Genomic DNA, 19703 nt, shown 5'->3' with positions numbered 1-19703 from the left:
CATCTGTGGAGAGAGAGACAGAGTTAATGTTTCAGGTCGATGACCCTTCGTCAAAACTGGAAGAATGTTACTCCCCTGTTCAAAAAAAGGGAGAGGGATAAAGCTACAGGCCAGTCAGTCTAACGTCAGTGGTGGGGAAACTGCTGGAGACCATTGTCAAGGACAACATTAATTCTGCCTTGGAGAAGCAAGGGTTAATAAGGGGCAGCCAGCATGGATTTGTTAAAGGCAAATTGTGTCCGACTAACCTGATTGAGTGCTTTGATGAAGTAACAAAGAGGGTTGATGAAGTTGGCACACCAATTGTTGTATATATTGACTTTCAAAAGGCATTTGATAAAGTGCCACATAACGGACTTATTTATAAAATAGAAACATGGTACTAAAGAGACGATGCTCACTTGGGTGTGTAATTGGCTAAGGGATAGGAGGCAGAGAGTTATGGTGAGCAGACAATTATCTGACTGGAGGGAAGTCTCCAGGGGTCTCCCCCAGGGCTCGGCATTAGGGCCATTGCTTCTCTTGTTATACATAAATGTCCTGGACTTGGGTATAGGGAACGCAATTTCAAAATTTGTGGATGATACAAATCTGGACAACGTAGTAAGTAGTGAGCAGGAGAGCAGCTGACTTCAGGAGGGCAGAGACACCCTGATACCATTCTAGTAAATCTCCTCTGTACCTCTCCAAACATCAACCTGTTTCCAGTCCTCTGGTGCCTCCCCAGGAATGTTCCTGTTAAGCAGCGCGGCAGCTTGGCGGCTTTTCAATGGATAAAACGCGCATGCGTGGAAATTTGAATGGTCCATTAAAGGGGCCACGCACCCAAAAAATAAATCAGCAGGAACATTTCTCCTCAGTGTCCAATAACTCCCTCACTATGGCTGTCAGTGCCTCATAAATCTCGTCTCAACACATTGGGATAAATAATGTGTAAACCTGGGTGGGGGGTGGGGGGGGGGAGAGTTTTAAGTCCTTTCAGTTTATCTGGGACTTCAAACTCATTTATATCCAAGTCTTGAATTACTTTTTATTTGGGGGAGGGGGCGGGGGACAGGCGGGGTGAGGATGGTGTATTGCATTTTTCTTCCTTTGTCATAGATAGTGATCACTCTCCTGTCTCTTCCTGGATTGAGGTCAGTCAATCACTTCATATCCTTGATCAAATGTTTGAACTGTGGGCACTAGGACCCAGGAGGTGCCACCGCTGGCTCCCAAAGGGCTCAGCAGAGCCACCTGCAGGTGGAAGGAGGGCACAGCAGCATTTCATGTAGTTTTCAAGGTTCGAAACTTGTTTAAATATTCGGACACTCCCCAAAGCTCCATCAGGCTCAGCTGACGGATTGCTCCCTCGTGTGGCAGTATCAACTATTTTTATTCAGAAACCTTTTGCGCCTATGTGGCAGGAAACAGGGTTAGAATTATAGAATCCTACAGCACAGAAGGAGGCCGTTCGGCCCATCGTGCCTGTGCCGGCTCTTTGAACGAGCGATCCAATTAGTCCCACTCCCCCCGCTCCTTCCCCATAGCCCTTGCAAATGTTTCCTTTTCAAGTATTTATCCAATTCCATTTTGAAAGTTACAATTGAATCTGCTCCCACCGCCCTTTCAGGCAGCGCGTTTCAGATCACAACTCGATGCCTAAAAAAAAATGTTTCCTCTGTTTTTTTTTGCCAATCCGTGTCCTCTGGTTACCGACCCTCCTGCCACTGGAAACATATTTACTCTATCCTAACTCTTTTTTGAACATCTCTCTCAAATCACCCCTTAACCTTCTCTGCTCCAAGGAGAACAATCCCAGCCTCTCTCATCTTTCCACATAACTCACCCTCATCCCTGTAATTCTCGTAAATCTCCTCCGCACCCTCTCCAAGGCCTTGACATCCTTCTTAAAGTGCGGTGCCCAGAATTTTCCACAGTACTCCAGCTGGGGCCGAACCAGTGATCTATAAATATTTAGCATAGCTTCCTTGCTTTTGTATATATGTCTCTGTTTATAAAGACAAGGGTCCCATTTGCCTTTTTTTAAACTGCCTTCTCAGCCTGTCCTGACACCTTCGGATATTTATGTGCCCCCCCCGCCCACCACCACCGCCTCTCCGGGTCCCCGTTTGATCCGGTCATTTGAACCATCTGCCTGGTCTGAAGGTGATTTATTTTATTTGCGCAGGGAAAAGCAGAGATTCCGTGTCTATGTGGTGACTCCTTTGATGCCAGGATTCGAAGGAGACATCTCAACAGGTGGAGGGACTGCGATCCAGGCCGTGATGCACTTCAACTACAGGTAGGCTTCAACTCTCCCGAGCTCGGCTGCCTCGTGTCCTAACTCACACCCAGTCCCACTCACCCATCACCCCCTGTACTCACTGCCCCGTGTCCTAACTCGCACCGAGTCTCACTCACCCATCGCCCCCTGTGCTCGCTATCCATGTCCTAACTCGCACCAAGTCCCACTCACCCATCACCCCCTGTACTCACTGCCCCGTGTCCTAACTCGCACCCAGTCCCGCTCACCCATCGCCCCCTGTGCTCGCTATCCGTGTCCTAACTCGCACCCAGTCCCGTTCACCCATCACCCCCTGTGCTCGCTGACCAACATTGGCTCCCGGTCTGGCAACGCCTCAATTTCAAAATTCTCATCCTTCTTTCCAATTCCTTCCATGGCCTCGCCCCTCCCTATCTCTGTAATCTCCTCTAGCCCCACAATCCCCCGAGATCTCCGCACTCCACCAATTCTGGCCATTTGTGCATCCCCCGATTTTCATCACTCCACCATTGGCGGCCATGCCTTCAGCTGCCTGGGCCCCAAGCTCTGGAATTCCTTCCCTAAACCTTTGTGCCTCTCGCTCCTTTAAGACGCTCCTTAAAACCTACCTCTTTGAACAAGCTGTCCTAATATTTCCTTATGTGGCTCGGTGTTAAATTTTGACTGATTACAAGTACCAACATTGCTGCCATATCTCACCCGTGCCCATGATCACAAGCGCGCGAAGGTGCACTATTTGACCATGGGAAGAGGCACCTCACAGCTAAGTCCTCACACCAACACACACATTTGCAGTCAGGACAGCAATCAGGAGCAGCAACCTTTGCTGCTTCCCCCTGCCCCAACTCCCCACCCCCTCACCCGTTCCTAGTCTGGAGGAACTAAGGTTAATTGCAGCATCCTGATGTGTGTGTCTCAACTACCAACTGGATAAAGTGTGAGGTGTGACTCAGTGGGCAGCACTCTCTCTCGCCTCTGAGTCAGAAGGTCGTGCGTTCAAGTCCCACTCCAGAGACTTGAGCTTCTAATCCAGGCCGACACTCCCAGTGCAGTGCTGAGGGAGCGCTGCACTGTCGGAGGTGCCGTCTTTCGTTAACAGGATGTTAAACCGAGGCCCTGTCTGCCCTCTCAGGTGGACGTAAAAGATCCCACTGCCACTATTGGAAGAAGAGCAGGGGAGTTCTCCCCGGTGTCCAGGACCAATATTTATTCCTCAATCAACATCACTAAAACAGATTTATCTCATTGCTGTTGGTGGGAGCTTGCTGTGCAACAGTGAACACACTTCTAAAAGTACTTCATTGGCTGTAAAGTGCTCTGGGACATCCTGAGGTTGTGAAAGGCGCTATAGAAATGCAAATCTTCCTTTCTGTAAATTTACTCCATGACCCCATACCTCCCACGCCACCCGCCCCTCTGTAGCACAGATTCCCCCATCCCAGGAAGCGCAGGTTGGAGCTCGGGGGGGGAACACTGAACCCCGATCCTCCGTCCTGGGGATCGAGCAGGTCGCTCCTCCACCCGTTCCACCTCTGACCCGGCCTGGACAGGCTCTGTGCGGATTATCATTTCATGTCATTCCACGTTTATTCCCACAGGACAATCTCAAGAGGAGAATACTCAATCATCGAGCAGCTGAAGAGAGAGAGTAAGTCTGGTCATCAGTCAGTGTGTGGTTGGACTGGTGCAGGGGTGGGTGGGGTCGTGTCCCTCACTCCAGGTCCTGTTTGAATGCATGTGGGGAGGGGGCGTGTGAGGAGGGGGTTTTGTGGAGGGGAGTTTGTAGAGAGGGATATGGGGAGTGGGGAGCGGGTATGGGGAAGTGGGGAGGGGGTGGGGAGGGGGTGGGGAGGGGGGAAGGGTGGTGTGGGGAGGGCGGTGAGGGGGGTGTGGGGAGGGCGGTGAGGGGGTGTGGGGAGGGGGTGCGGGGAGGGGGGTGGGGAGGGGATGAGGGAGGGGCTGTGTGGAGGGGGGTATTGGGAGGTGGTGTGGGGAGGGAGTGTGTGGGAGGGGGGTTTGTGGAGGGGGGTTGTTGGGAGGTGGGTGTGGGGAAGGGGGTTGTGTGGAGATGAGGGTGGGGAGTGGAGTGTGGCGAAGTGGGGAAGGGGTGGGGGAGTGGGTGGGGAGTGGGAGGGTGGGGAGGGCAGTGTTTGTGGAGGTGGGGGGGTGGGGTGGGGTGAGCAAATGTGGGGAGGGGGTGATATTTCCTGTAAATGTACCTGCTCACTATTTCCTGCTCTAAATCACCGAGCAGTGTTTGGGCCTATTCTGCGTAGGCTTGTATGCCCCCTCCCCCACCCCCACCCCCAACCCCACCCACCAACACCTCCCCGAAGTTTACTCCCTCCTTTCCTGGGGTCGGTGACTTTGTGATGGGGCTATGAGTTGCCAACTCTGTTTGGAATTATTCCTGAAGGTTCAATTACATGACCCTCCCGTCATTGGTCCATCCTCATGGTGCCTTGCCTCCCAATGGCCAATTGGATTAATCTTCAATTCAGTCAAACGCCCATTTTTCCCCATCGCCAGTACTTTTATAGCTAATAAATAACAGTGTCCGGACAATCCTGGCATGTTGGCAACCCCTCCCAGTATCTGAAACAGTGCTCATTGTTTATGTGGCAGACTGGACGTGGAGTGTCGGCAGGCTGTTTGACTCTGGGAGGCATCACAACAGAGCCTGCTGTGGCCTGACCGCCACACCCTTGGACTATCATTCGCCAGTGACCAGTTGGAACCTTGGCTGCTTTCTATTTTACTAAATTCATTTTTATTATTCATTCCTGGGATGTGGGCGTCGCTGGCAAGGCCGGCATTTATTGCCCGTCCCTAATTGGCCTCTGGAAGGTGGTGGTGAGCCGCCTTCTTGAACCGCTGCAGTCCGTGTGGTGAAGGTGCTCCCACAGTGCTGTTAGGGAGGGAGTTCCGGGATTCTGCCCCAACGACGATGAATGAATGACTGGTATTTGTCCAAATTGAGATGGTATGCATAATTTGGAGGGGAAAGTGGAGGTGTTCCCATGCGCCTGCTGCCTTCGTCCTTCTAGGCGGTAGACGTCGCGGGTTTGGGAGGTGCTGCCGAAGAAGCCTTCGCGAGTTGCTGCAGTGCATCTTGAAGATGGTGCACACTGCAGCCAGGGGGCGCCGGTGGTGGAGGGAGGGTTAACCTCCACGACCCTGCATGGAACCTGACACCCGGGTCTTGAATTAGATGCTGTGTGTATGCCTCCCCCTGTTTAAGCAGTGATTTAACTCCCCCTGCCCCTCTCCGTCTCTCTGTCCTGGCAGTGGAGAATCTGTGGATCAATTATTTCTCGGTATGTGGGCTGCGTACTCACGTGGAGTTGGATGGGCGGCTGGTCACGGAACTCATCTATGTCCACAGCAAGATGCTGATCGCAGATGACAACACAGTCATTATCGGTGAGTGAAACACAAATTACTGTTTAGAAGAATGAGAGGTGATTTTATTGAAACCTGTCAGTTTCCTTGGGGGCTTGACAGGGTAGATGCAGAGAGGGTGTTTCCCCTCGAGGGATAATCTAGAACTCGGGGGCATAGTTTCCGAATAAGGGGTCGCCCATTTAAGATGGAGATGAGGAGGAATTTCCCCTCTCAGAGGGTCGTGAATCTTTGGAATTCTCTACCCCTGTGGAGGCTGGGTCATTGAATATATTCAAGGTGGAGATGGACAGATTTTTGAACTACAGGGGGAGTCAAGGGTTATGGGGAGCGGGCAGGGAAATGGAGCTGAGTCCATGATCAAATCAGCCATGATCTTATTGAATGGCGGAGCAGGCTCAAGGGCCAGATGGCCTACTCCTGCTCCTATTTCTTATGATCTTATGTTTTTACCCTGATCCGTCAAGATGTGGGAGGGAGAGGGCATCAGATGGGAGTGAGTCTTGCAGCACAGAATGAGGCCATTCGGCCCATCTTGCCTGTGCCGGGTCTTTGAAAGAACAATCCAATCAGTCCCACTTCCCTCCCTTTACTCACAGCCCTGCAAAGATTTCCTTTTCAAATACTTATCCAATTTCTCTTTTCAAAGTCACTACTGAATCTGCTTCCACCGCCCTTTCAGGCAGCTGCGTAACAACATTCTCCTCATCTTCCCCCTCTGGTTCTCACCCTGTCATTATTATTAAAGCTGGTCGAGAGCTTGATGGAGCTGTGGGGCTCACTGGGCCACAACAAGGGCAGCTAAGAATCAATCAGGTGGGTGTGGGACTGGAGTCACATTATAGGCCCAGACCGGGTAAGTTCGCCAGGTTTCCTTCCCGAAAGGGACATTAGTGAACCAGATGAGGCTTTTGACAATCTGACAGCTTTTCTTTTTAATTTCCAGGTTCATTTATTTTAAAACTGAATTCAGATTCTCAAAATTGCCGTGGCGAGCTTTGAACTTGCGTTCTCTGGGTTACTAGCTCAGTAACATAACCACGGCCCGAAGCAGTTGAAAGGAATGGAGTGACTCGAGAGAGTAAGAAAGACTCGCATTTATATAGTGCCTTTCACGACCACCAGACACCCCAAAGCGCTTTCCAGCCAATGAAGCACTTATTTGATGTGTAGTCACTTTTGTAATGTGGGAAACGCGGCAGCCAATTTGAGCACAGCAAGCTCCTACAAACAGCAATGTGATAATGACCAGATAATCTGTTTTTGTTATGTTGATCGAAGGATAAATATTGGCCCCAGGATACAGTGGATATAGCTCTGCTGCTCTTCTTCGAAATAGTGCCATGGGACCTTTTACGTCCACCTGAGAGAGCAGGTTAGATACAGAGTAAAGCTCTCTCTACACTGTCCCATTAAACACTGCCAGGGCAGGTACAGCACGGGTTAGATACAGAGTAAAGCTCCCTCTACACTGTCCCATCAAACACTCCCAGGGCAGGTACAGCACGGGTTAGATACAGAGTAAAGCTCCCTCTACACTGTCCCCATCAAACACTCCCAGGGCAGGTACAGCACGGGTTAGATACAGAGTAAAGCTCCCTCTACACTGTCCCCATCAAACACTCCCAGGGCAGGTACAGCACGGGTTAGATACAGAGTAAAGCTCCCTCTACACTGTCCCCATCAAACACTCCCAGGGCAGGTACAGCACGGGTTAGATATAGAGTAAAGCTCCCTCTACACTGTCCCATCAAACACTCCCAGGGCAGGTACAGCAAGGGTTAGATACAGAGTAAAGCTCCCTGTACACTGTCCCATCAAACACTCCCAGGGCAGGTACAGCAAGGAATAGATACACAGAGTAAAGCTCCCTCTTGTCTCAACACTGTGCCTCAAGCTCCGAAGATCACCCTCACTGCATCAGTGAGAGGTATCGTCTTACCATTTCTTTCAAGGTGCCGATCATGGTTCAGTGGATTGCACTCATCTGAGTCACAAGGTCATGCATTGAAGTCCTACTCCAGAGACTTGAGCACAATATATGGACCATTACTGAGCGAGTGCTGCCCTGTCAGAGGGGCCGTCTTTCAGATGAGACATTAAATCAAGGACCTGTCTGCCCTCTCGGGTGGACGTGAAAGATCCCACGGCCACTAGTTAAAAAAGAGCAGGGGAGCTCTTCCCAGTGCCATGGCCAATATTCATTCCTCAACCTAAGGACTGTTTATCTGATCCTTATCTCATTGCTGTTTGTGGGAACTTGCTGTGTAGAAATTGGCTGCCGCGTTTCCTACATTACAACAGTGACTACACTTCAAAAAGTACTTCGTTGGCTGTAAAGTGCTTTTGGATGTCTTGAGGTCATGAAAAGCCGTATATAAATGCAAGTTTCTTTCCTTCCTTCCTTCCTTCCTCCCTTCCATTCTTCCTTCCTTCTTATCTTTCTTTTTTCTCTCTTTCACTCTTTCTTTTTTTCCTCTCTTTATTTCTCTGTCTTTATTTCTATCTGTCTTTCTGTCTTTATTCCCTCTCTCGCTCTCTCTCTGTCTGTCCCTCTGTGGGACTGGTGCCAAATGAGGGTAATTCTGTGTGCAGGAGAGCCACACCGTCAGGGACAGGAATGAAACCGGAGAGACTCATTCCAGGTGGGAACCTGGCAGAGATATCATTTGATCTCAGTCGACATTTCACAACGTTTTTGCGTTTGTTTTAAATCAGGTTCGGCGAACATCAATGACCGGAGTATGCTGGGAAAGCGCGACAGTGAGGTGGCGGTGATTGTGGAGGACACGCAGTTTGTCCCGTCGCTGATGGATGGGGTCGCCTATAAAGCTGGAAAATTCGCTCTCGAGCTCAGACTGCACTGCTTCAAGTGAGTGCCCACAGAGTGCAAGAGAGACAGTGCATACCTCGGGGAATGTGTCTATCTCGTGGGCGCTCATTATAGCCTCAGTATTCCGTACCCCTCTGGATTACTGCTCCAGTAATATACCCACTGCACTCTGTACTCCTCTGGATTACTGCTCCAGTAATATACCCACTGCACTCTGTACTCCTCTGGATTACTGCTCCAGTAATATACCCACTGCACTCTGTACTCCTCTGGATTACTGCTCCAATAATATACCCACTGTACTCTGTATCCCTCTGGATTACTGCTCCAGTAATATACCCACTGCACTCTGTACTCCTCTGGATTACTGCTCCAATAATATACCCACTGCACTCTGTATCCCTCTGGATTACTGCTCCAGTAATATACCCACTGCACTCTGTACCCCTCTGGATTACTGCTCCAGTAATATACCCACTGCACTCCTGTACCCCTCTGGATTACTGCTCCAGTAATATAACTGTAAAGTCCTGCCCCCTCAGTACAGATTCACACGAGGCATGTAGTGAAGTCAAGGTCACTCTGGACCTGCACCTTTATTTCACAGTTTGGAATGCTACACTTGCCTAAGACCTGTCCTTATATACCTGTCTCTTGCAAGTGCACCCCCGGTGGTAAGGTATGATGGTGGTTGTTACAGGTCATATCTTATTACAGTCATGTATAGCATGTTAGGATACAGTTATATATAATAATGTAAGATACATGACAATAACCGCTACACTCCCATAACCTTCTGGATTACTAGTCCTTCCCTCTTTCTTTCTAAGGCAGTCCCTCAGAGTCGAGGATGACTTGCTTCCACACTAATATGAGTTCTAAGGTGACGGATGAGTCCAATGCGGGATCTATAGTCTCTATCACAGGTGGGGCAGATGGTGGTTGGAGGGACGGGTGGGTGGGGTGCTTGATTTGTCATACGCTCCTTCCGCTGTTTGCGCTTGGCTTCCGAGTGCTCCCGGCGAAGAGATTCGAGGTGCTCGGCGCCTTCCCAGATGCTTCTCCTCCACCTTGAGTGGCCTTGGGCCAGGGAATCCCAAGAGTCGTTTGGGATGTAACATTTTTTCAGGGAGGCTTTGAGTGTGTCCTTGAAGCGTTTTCTCTGCCCACCTGGGGCCCGCTTGCCATGATGTAGCTCATAGTAGAGCGTTGTTTCGGGAGTCTAGTGTCGGGCATGCGGACAATGTGGCCCGCCCATCGGAGCTGATCGAGCGTGGTCATTGCTTCGATGCTGGGACAGGTCTCCAGTCGTCCTGGTTCAACCCTTGCCACAGGAAAAAGGCCTAGCTCTGTCAAGCCCGTGTGGTGGCTGGTGTGCAACGGTCACCACACGTTAAAAAAATCCACACACAGGCATCTTCCATCCCTTCAATTGGAGTTCAGGACTGGAATATCGGGTCCTTCATTGAAACATCTGTGAACTCATGTGGAAGTAAGTCATCCTCGTTCGAGGGACCGTCTATGATGATGATGCTGCTGGGGATATTTGGCCTGAGAGAGAACGCTCTCTCCGGTAATATAACCACTGCAACTATTTTTGTCAAACATGAAATCACGTGCCCCCTTATTAAAGGGGCACTAGAACCGGCAAATTAACAAATTAAACTTTGGAACATTAAACCAATTAAATAAAAATGTTGTTGCCGGGGGCGATGGTGCACTCCAGTCCCTCCGTTGCCCACCTCTCACAGAAGGCCGTGAGCATAGCGGTGAACACCTCATGCTCCATCTCCAGGGACACCATGGCGCGAATGTAGCTGCGGAAGAGAGGCAAGCAGTCAGGCTGAACAACCCCCTCGACCGCCCGCTGCCTGGACTGGTTAATAGTCACCCCTTGTATAGCCACCACACTTCTGTACCCCTGGATAGTCTGGATCTAATCGATTGCCTGATTGATCAGGGACCGTCTATAAAAGCTTCTACTCGCACCGCTAGGAATCACTGTCAAAGTGAGGGAGCATCTGTAAACACTCATCGAAATCTCAAATCTGCAAGGCGGCATTTCTGGGCCGTACCAGTGTCACCTCCCCTTCGAAGCCTCTGATCGCGTGTCCATGCCCTTTATAAGATTCTTCCTCTGCAAGACTTTTATCTCATTCCCTCTTTCATTAATGTGATTAAGTCAGCTCCAAGTAGACCCGAAGGTCGGGGAGGATTCGCCTGATCTCCCAGCCGAACCTTCCCCCCACCCAGCCCTGCCCACTAAGGAAGGGTCCAAAGTGCCACTTGTTCTGGATGTTTCGACCACGGCTGGCAGCGGGAGATTGGGAGAGCCCCGTGGGGTGTCCATTGACAAATGGTGGGGGTTGTAAATCTCCCTTTTGCACTGTAGGGCAATGCCACCCCCCCCCATCCCCCTCCATGCTTAGTGATTATTGCACTGTTTAACAATGTTCTTTCTCACAGGCTGATTCTGGGGGCTTTTAATGATCCAAGTATCGAAGTACAAGATCCTGTCAGCGAAAAGTTCTACAAAGAAGTCTGGATTCCAACCAGCGCACGCAACGCCACGATATATGAGAAGGTACGATATATGTGAAAGCATCCATTTTCTTTTGCTCAGCTGGGTGTCTGATAGGTATAGAACCGTTATAGCATCATACAGCACAGAAGGAGGCCATTCGGCCCATCATGCCTGTGCCAGCTCTTTGAAAGAACTCTCCATTTAGTCCATTCCCCCCCTGCTCTTTCCCCATAGTCCTGCAAATTTACCCTATCAAGTATTTATCCAACTCCCTTTTGAAAGTTACTATTGAATCTGCTTCCACCACCCTTTCAGGCACCGCGTTCCAGATCACAACTCGCTGTGTAAAAAAATGTCTCCTTGTCTCACCTCTGGTACTTTTGCCAATCACCTTAAAGCCGTGCCCTCTGGTTACCAACCCTTCCGCCAGTGGAAACAATTTCTCCTTATTCATTGTATCAAAGATTCTGAACACCTCGATTAAATTTCTCCTTAACCTTCTCTGCTCGAAGGAGAACAATCCCAGCTTCTCCAGTCATAACTGAAGTATCACATCCTTGGTACCATTCTAGTAAATCTCCCCTGCACCCTCTCCAAAGCCCAGCACAGAAACAGGCCATTCGGCCCAACCGGTCCATGCCACACAAGCCTCCTCGCACCCCTCTTCATCTCGCCCTATCAGCATATCCTTGTAGTCCTTTCTCCCTCATGTGTTTATCTCGTAAATACATCTACGCTATTCGCCTCAACCACTCCCTGTGGCAGCGAGTTCCACATTCTCACCACTCTCTGGGTTGAGAAGATTCTCCTGAGTTCCCTGTTCGATATATTGCTGACGACCTTGGGTTGGAGTTTCCGCTTGGGGTACTACCGGCCATTCCGATGCAAATTACGCCCAAAATTGCACTCGTTCTGAAAAGTGTCCCTCCCTGCCCCCCGCCCCCCCCCAAGTTTCTGCACAAACTCATTTGCATTGCACCGAATGTAAAATCTGCCCTGAACCAGCACAGTCAGTCAGCATTCCAATACCTAACTGTTTTTAAAAAAAAAACTTTCTAAATTATTCAGTGATGCACTTAAGAGTGGTAACTTGGTGCAGTTTGATTAATACAGCTGAGAGGGGGTTTTATTCACAAGAAATAAGCAATTCAAATTACAGTGTCAATCCACCTCCTGTGATCACCCTTGGTCTAACTAGTGTTTTATACAGTTCTACCACCTAGAAGGACAAGGGCAGCAGGCACATGGGAACACCATCACCTCCAAGTTCTCCTCCAAGTTACACACCATCCATCCTGACTTGGAAATATATCGGCCGTTCCTTCACCATCACTGGGTCAAAATCCTGGAACTCCCTCCCTAACAGCACAGTGGGAGCACCTTCACCACACGGACTGCAGCGGTTCAAGAAGGTGGCTTACCACCATCTTCTCAAGGGGCAATTAGGGATGGGCAATAAATGCCGGCCTTGTCAGCGACACCCACATCCCAGAATGAACAATAACAAAAAGCATAACCTCCCTGCTCTTATATTCTGTGCCTCGGCTAATAAAGGCAAATATCCCGTATGTCTTCTTCACCACCTTATCTACCTGGCCTGCTATCGTCAGGGATCTGTGGATATGCACTGCAAGTACCATCTGATCCTCTACACTTCTCAGTATCCTCCCATTTAATGTGTATTCCCTTGTCTTGTTAGCCCTCCCCAAATTCATTACCTCACACTTCCAAATCCTGTCCCCTGTCCTAATATCTATTTATGTAGGTCGGTGTCAAATTCTTATCTGATTAACGCTCCTGTGCAATGCTTCGGGGTGTTGTCACCAGGTTAAAGGCGCTATATAAATGCAAGTTGTTGTCTGTGCTGGGGACAAAACTCGGGGTGTGGGAGGGGCGGGGGGAGGGCGGGGAAGGGCAATCTGTTCGGCCTATTTTTATTAAACCTAAAGACGGTTTTGTTCTCTTGGGTCAGGTCTTCAGGTGTCTGCCGTCGGATCACGTGAGGAACAATTCCGAGCTGTCGGACTTCATCGCCAAGCTGGGCCTGAACATCGAAGACCCCGCCAAGGCCGTGGAGGAGCTGAAGAAAATCCGCGGCTTCCTGGTGCAGTTCCCCTTCAGCTTCTTGTCCGAGGAGAACCTCCTCCCAGCCCTCAGCACGAAGGAGCGGATGGTGCCGATGGAGGTGTGGACATGAGGGAAGAGCGAGAAAGCGGGAGAGAGAGAGAAGAGAAGAGGCCCAGCTGACGGGCAGTGTCCCTGCTCTGTCCCGACACTGCTCACGGTCTTGCAGACCAGGCGTCATATCGGAGAGCTGCAGCGATAGATCTGGCTGAGCTCACGGATGGAGAATTCAGGATTATTCAATCTTGGCTGTAAATGGTAACCGATTACTGGGATCCTTCAACCCAGAGAGACTGAATACATTTTTGGGTAAAATGCCTGATGGTTTTTTTTTATGATTCTTGCCGGACACTGACAACAGAAAAATTCAACCTCGCCAAGCTCGGACCTTTACAAAGATGTTTCTTTATTTTCTCTCGGAGTGAATTGTGTTTTCATCGCGATGTGTGTGTGTATGTCGGTGCTGCGGACGGGATCGTGTTGTTAGCTCAGACACTCGCTGTCAACCTCAAGCCCCCTCCCCTGGTTCAGCTGAAGGATGGACCAGGGGCAACATGGAACTCCCGCGTCTGTGCCGCTGAAATGTTCCTCAGCCCGCACTCCCAGCCCCAACCCCCTCCCCAAACCTTCTCCCCCCACGACATTTCCTTGATTCCCACCAATGGCAAACGGGCCATATGGCAACTCGTGAGTTCCCCTGACCTCCCCGCCATCAGTTCCATCGTGCTGTGCATTACCGGAAGCCCCTCCTTTCTCCAGGAGGATCCCGCTCCCTTTCGAGGGAGCTAGCTCACCCCGCTCTTGCCCACACTGGCCAACCACCAACCTGCTGAAGAGTGCCCAGTTATCCCCAGTTAGGTCCAAATTAGGGGCAGTTTCTTCACAAAGTATTTAGAAACATAGAAATTTACAGCGCAGAAGGGGGCCATTTCAGCCCATCGTGTCTGTGCCGGCCGACATAGAGCTGCACAGCCCTTTGTCAGCAGACCTAAAGGTTACATATTAACCTATAAACAATGACGGAAAGGAAAAGGCGCCCAACCCAACCAATCCGCCTCACACCACTGCAACACCCCTTAAACAGCACAGAAACAGGCCATTCGCCCAACCGGTCCGTGCCGGTGTTTATGCTCCACACGAGCCTCCTCCCACCCATCTTCATCTCACCCTTTCACTATAACCTTCTATTCCTTGTTCCCTCATATGTTTATCCAGCTTCCCCTTAAATGCATCGATACTATTCACCTCAACCACTCCCTGTGGTTGCGAGTTCCACATTCTCACCGCTCTCTGGGTAAACAAGTTACTCTGGAATTCCCCATTGGATTTATTAGTGACTGTCTTATATTTATGGTCCCCTAGTTCTGGTCTCCCTCACAAGTGGAAACATCTTCTCTACGTCTACCCTCTTCGTATTTTCAAAGACCTCCATCGGGTCACCTCCCAGCCGTCTCTTTGCTGTAGAAAAGAGCCTCTTTGGGTGCCTTGGCCTCTGTCCACTAGAAACCTCCCCGAGCTCAGTTTACATCGACGGCCAACAGAGAGAGAAGACTTTGACACCAGCGTCTCCGGGTGGTGGAGTTGAAGAGGCAGTGACCGGCCCAATGCTCTGGCTGGTCTCCCGTCTTTCAGTTTGATTCGTTGGTAACAGTGCTGCCCTTCAATCAGAGGTGGCAACTGTGAGGGTGCAATCTAAACCGGCACTTCCGACCAGGACTGCACTGTGGGAGGTGCCAACTTTCGGGTGAGACATTAAACCGAGGCCCCGCCTGCCCTCTCAGGTGGACGTTAAAGATCCCACGGCCACTATTTTGAAGAAGAACAGTGGGAGTTCTCCCCCCGGTGTCCTGAGGCCAATATTTATCCCTCAACCAACATCGCTAAAAAAAACAGAGGAGTCGGGTCGTTTATCTGGTTGCTGTTTGTGGGATCTTGCTGTGTGCCTTCCAACAGAGAGGCAAGAGTGCTGTCAACTGACCCAAGACTCACACCACAACACCTTCATTTCGCTGCCGCCTGTGAGATCTTGCTGTGCACACTTCGAGCTGCGAGGCGGGAGGCAGAGGGTTAACAGGCCACTCCGCTACAAGGGGGTGAGCCCAGCGCAGTCCAGCCAGCTTCTAACTTTCTCGTTCAATTACAACCGAGAGTTGCTGGAACTTCTGATTTTTTGGGGGGGGGGGTCGCATCTCCTCCCCTCACACTTCCCGGGACTTTTCCTGCAACTCGTCACCGCTCACATTGGGGAGAGCACAAGCTCACAGCTCACCGTCATTTTGTCTTTTTGACCAAAGTTCCATTGCAGGGCTGCAGTACATGGCTTGAGCCGGCAGGTGGCACTATTGGCTCCCTAGCTCCATAATGCCCCCTGGTGGTGCCAAAATGTATTTTTTTTCTCTCCCACTTGCCCGTAAAAATTCTGTGCATCTCAGCATTGGGGCCAAGAGCTTGATCAAAGAGGTAGGTTTTAAGGAGCATCTTAAAGGAGGGGGGAGAGGTGGAGAGGTTTAGGGGAAGAATTCCAGAGCTTGGGGCTGCAGGCAGCTGAAGGCACGGTCACCAACGGTGGAGCGAAGGAAATCGGGGACGCTCAAGAGGCCAGAATTAGAGGAGCACAGAGATCTCAGGGGGGGTTGTGGGGCTGGAGGAGCTGACAGAGATAGGGAGGGGATGAGAAGGCCCTGGAGGGATTTGAACACGAGGATGAGAATTTTAAAATGGAGGCGTTGCTTAACCGGGAGCCAATATAGTGGGCACAAGGGTGCTGGGTGAACGGGACTTGGTGACTTTTACAATACGGGCAGCCGAGTTTTGGATGAGCTCAAGATTACGGAGGATAGAAGACGGGAGGCCGGTCGGGATAGCGTTGGTATAGTCAAGTCGAGAAGGGATCTGGGTATCAGCAGAAGGTGGGGCGGAGGCGGGAGATGTTACGGAGGTGGAAGCAGGCGGTCTTAGTGACGGGGCAGATATGTGTATGGAAGCACAAAATGGAGTCAAGTATGACACCAAGGTTGCGAATGTAACACATAAAGTCCCTTTGAAAAGATTGCATGAAGTGGAGAATTGTAAACAAAGAGCTAGCAGCGGTATCAACAGTTTGTATTTATATACCGCCTTTGATGTAGTAAAATGTCCCAAGGCACTTCACAGGAGGAATTATCAATCAATTGACATCGAGCAACATAAGGAGATATTGGGACAGGTGAGCAAAGGCTTGGTGAAAGAGGTTCGGTTTTAATGAGCGTAGAGAGGCGGAGAGGTTTAGGGAGGGAATTCCGGTGTTTCGGGCCCAGCTAGCTGAAAGCACGGCCGCCAATGGTGGAGCGATGGAAGTCGAGGATGGGCAAGACGTCTGAGTTGGTATCACTCAATAACTTGGGCTCCAGGGTAAGAGGAAAGCCCCCAGTCCGTCCACCAACCCTGTGCACAGGCCAGGAGTAATTTGCCAAGTCCGGTTGATGTCGCTCTCCACGAGCACCATGGGCTTGTTAAATTTGTCTCTGCCAAAACCTCGATGTCACTGGGTCTGAACTGGCCTGCCAGCAGGTTTCCTGAGCAGAGCGAGAATGGCAAACTCCGGTCACTGAATGCAAACACGGCAAAATAAAACCATGCTGGCGTACCGTGGTGAATCGGGCATACCTCCCGCAGCTCGCAGATTGAACACTGTCACCCTTTGTACTTTATAACTATTCGGATTTTATTGAGCGTTTGTTCTTTTTCCCCCACCGTTAAGCCAATCATTATCTGCGTTGTTTAATTGACACCTTCCTGTGATGAGACGGCGGTGGTGAGATGGTCATTTAAGATGGGGTCGGAGGATATCGGCGGTGGCCTGGCTGTCCTTCGAAGGGCAGAGAGTGGCGGAGGGGGTTCGTGGTGCCAGAGCGCGGGCACGGGCGGTGTGAACGCGCACTTGGACCAGCCGTGACAACCAGCGGCGTGGCGGAGGGTCGGTGGGACTGCGATCGGGAGCTGCCGTGGTTTCCCCGGCAGGTCGGCACGCCGTCGGCCGGATGTGGAACCAGCCCGGCCGCCTGCTCCGTGGAGTCTGCGACCTCGAACCCCGCAGTGAGATCTTGCACCGCTGCAAAGGTGGCACCCCGAAGGGAGGGCGAAGGATGGAAGCTGGTCTGCCCTTCTCTCAGGGAGTATCCCCAACAATCACAAATGTACAGAGTCATGTAAACATCATTCATTAATTAAACACAATAAGGATTTATAACATGTTGTAAGAAATAAATGATTTATCATTTCTATCTGCTGATTCGTTTTATTCTTACTATCGGAGCAGGAGGAGGCCATTCAGCCCCTCGAGCCTGTCTCACCGTTCAATTAGATTACGCCTGATCTGTATCTTAACTCCATCTACCCGCCTTTACTCCATGTTGAGAGGCTGTGTTTTTTTAATTTATTTGTTTATGGGATGTGGGTGTCGCCAGCAAGGCCAGCATTTATTGCCCATCCCTAATTGCCCTCGAGGAGGTGGTGAACATAACATAAGAATTAAGAACAGGAGTAGGCCATCTAGCCCCTCGAGCCTGCTCTACCATTCAACAAGATCATGGCTGATCTGGCCGTGGACTCAGCTCCACTTACCCGCCCGCTCCCCGTAACCCTTAATTCCCTTATTGGTTAAAAATGTATCTATCCGTGACTTGAATACATTCAATGAGCTAGCCTCAACTGCTTCCCTGGGCAGAGAATTCCACAGATTCACAACTCTCTGGGAGAAGAAATTCCTTCTCAACTCGGTTTTAAATTGGCTCCCCCGTATTTCGAGGCTGTGCCCCCTAGTTCTAGTCTCCCCGACCAGTGCAAACAACCTCTCTGCCTCAATCTTGTCTATCCCTTTCATTATTTTAAATGTTTCTAAAAGATCACCCCTCATCCTTCTGAACTCCAACGAGTAAAGACCCAGTCTACTCAATCTATCATCATAAGGTAACCCCCTCATCTCCAGAATCAGCCTAGTGAATCGTCTCTGTACCCCCTCCAAAGCTAGTATATCCTTCCTTAAGTAAGGTGACCAAAACTGCACGCAATACTGCAGGTGCGGCCTCACCAATACCCAATACAGTTGCAGCAGGACCTCCCTGCTTTTGTACTCCATCCCTCTCGCAATGAAGGCCAACATTCCATTCCTGATTACCTGCTGCACCTGCAAACTAACTTTTTGGGATTCATGCACACGGACCCCCAGGTCCCTCTGCACTGCAGCATGTTGTAATTTCTCCCCTTTCAAATAATAGTCCCTTTTACTGTGTTTTTTTCCAAGGTGGATGACCTCACACTTTCCGACATTGTATTCCATCTGCCAAACCTTAGCCCATTCGCTTAACCTATCTAAATCTCTTTGCAACCTCCCTGTGTCCTCTACACAACCCGCTTTCCCACTAATCTTTGTGTCATCTGCAAATTTTGTTACACTACACTCTGTCCTCTCTTCCAGGTCATCTATGTATATTGTAAACAGTTGTGGTCCCAGCACTGATCCCTGTGGCACACCACTAACCACTGATTTCCAACCCGAAAAGGACCCATTTATCCCGACTCTCTGCTTTCTGTTCGCCAGCCAATTCTCTATCCTCTATCTAAGGTGGTGAGCTGCCTTCTTGAACCGCTGCAGTCCATGGGGTGATATTCTTTATAGCAGTTTGGTACGATTGAGTGACTGGCTGGGGAGTCTAGAACCAGGGGTCACAGTCTCAGGATAAGTGGTCAGCCATTTAGGACTGAGATGAAGAGAAATTTCTTCACTCCGAGGGTGGTGAATCTTTTGAATTCTCTACGCCAGAGGGGGCTCAGTCGTTGAGTATATTCAGGTCAGAGATTGAAAGATTTTTGAATATTAAGGGGAATCGAGGGATTATGGGGACAGTGCAGGAAAGTGGAGTTGAGGTAGAAGATCAAACATGATTTTATTGAGTGGCAGAGCAGGCTCGAGGGGCCAAATGGCCCAGTCCTGCTCCTAATTCTTATGTTCTTATGTATTCCTTGATAACGTCACCCAACAAAAATCAAGTGATCTCAGTCTTGAAGAAGTTAACTGTTCCCCAGCATCCACAGCCGTTTGGGGATAGAGTTCCAGAGTTCCGCCACCCTTTGTGTGAAACATTGCTCAATGATTTCTCCCCTGAACAGCCTGGCTTGCATTTGAATATTACCAGGTATTACTGATCAGAATGAAGGATCCTTGAGCAGATTGCCCACTGTACTTTAGCTTTAACTCCCAGTCATCAGCTAATCAATCCAATGGGGAATTCAGGAGAAACTGCTTTACCCAGAGAGGGCTGAGAATGTGGAACTGGCTACCACAGGGAGTGGTTGAGGCGAATAGTATCGAGGCCTTTAAGGGGAAGCTGGATAAACACATGAGGGGGGGAAAGGACTAGAAAGTTATGCTGATGGGGTGAGATGAAGTAAAATAAACACTTGGATTTATATAGCGCCTTTCACAACCACTGGACGTCTCAAAGCGCTTTACAGCACCTTCCTAAAGTAGGGTAGGAAGAGGCTCGTGTGGAATACAAATACCGGACCGTTTAGGC

The 19703-nt window shown here is 50.1% G+C and overlaps 1 protein-coding gene across 4 annotated transcripts in view; it reads left to right on the top strand.

Annotated features, from left to right (window-relative positions):
- LOC139266017 (phospholipase D1-like) overlaps positions 1-17409 on the top strand; it is a 291725-nt gene extending 274316 nt beyond the window's left edge. For all 4 annotated transcript variants that reach the window (XM_070883772.1, XM_070883773.1, XM_070883771.1 and 1 more), the window contains 6 exons: positions 2171-2284; positions 3865-3914; positions 5555-5689; positions 8387-8540; positions 10968-11085; positions 12998-17409. In XM_070883772.1, coding sequence (XP_070739873.1) covers positions 2171-2284; positions 3865-3914; positions 5555-5689; positions 8387-8540; positions 10968-11085; positions 12998-13222 — 796 coding nt within the window. In that variant the 3' untranslated portion in view covers positions 13223-17409. The remainder of the gene's footprint in view (positions 1-2170; positions 2285-3864; positions 3915-5554; positions 5690-8386; positions 8541-10967; positions 11086-12997) is intronic.
- The last annotated feature ends 2294 nt before the right edge of the window (positions 17410-19703 follow it).

Source organism: Pristiophorus japonicus, chromosome 6 (assembly GCF_044704955.1).
Source record: "Pristiophorus japonicus isolate sPriJap1 chromosome 6, sPriJap1.hap1, whole genome shotgun sequence".
Classification (NCBI taxonomy): domain Eukaryota; kingdom Metazoa; phylum Chordata; class Chondrichthyes; family Pristiophoridae; genus Pristiophorus; species Pristiophorus japonicus.
Note: the sequence above shows the minus strand (reverse complement) of the source record. Positions and strands in the feature narration are given on the sequence as shown.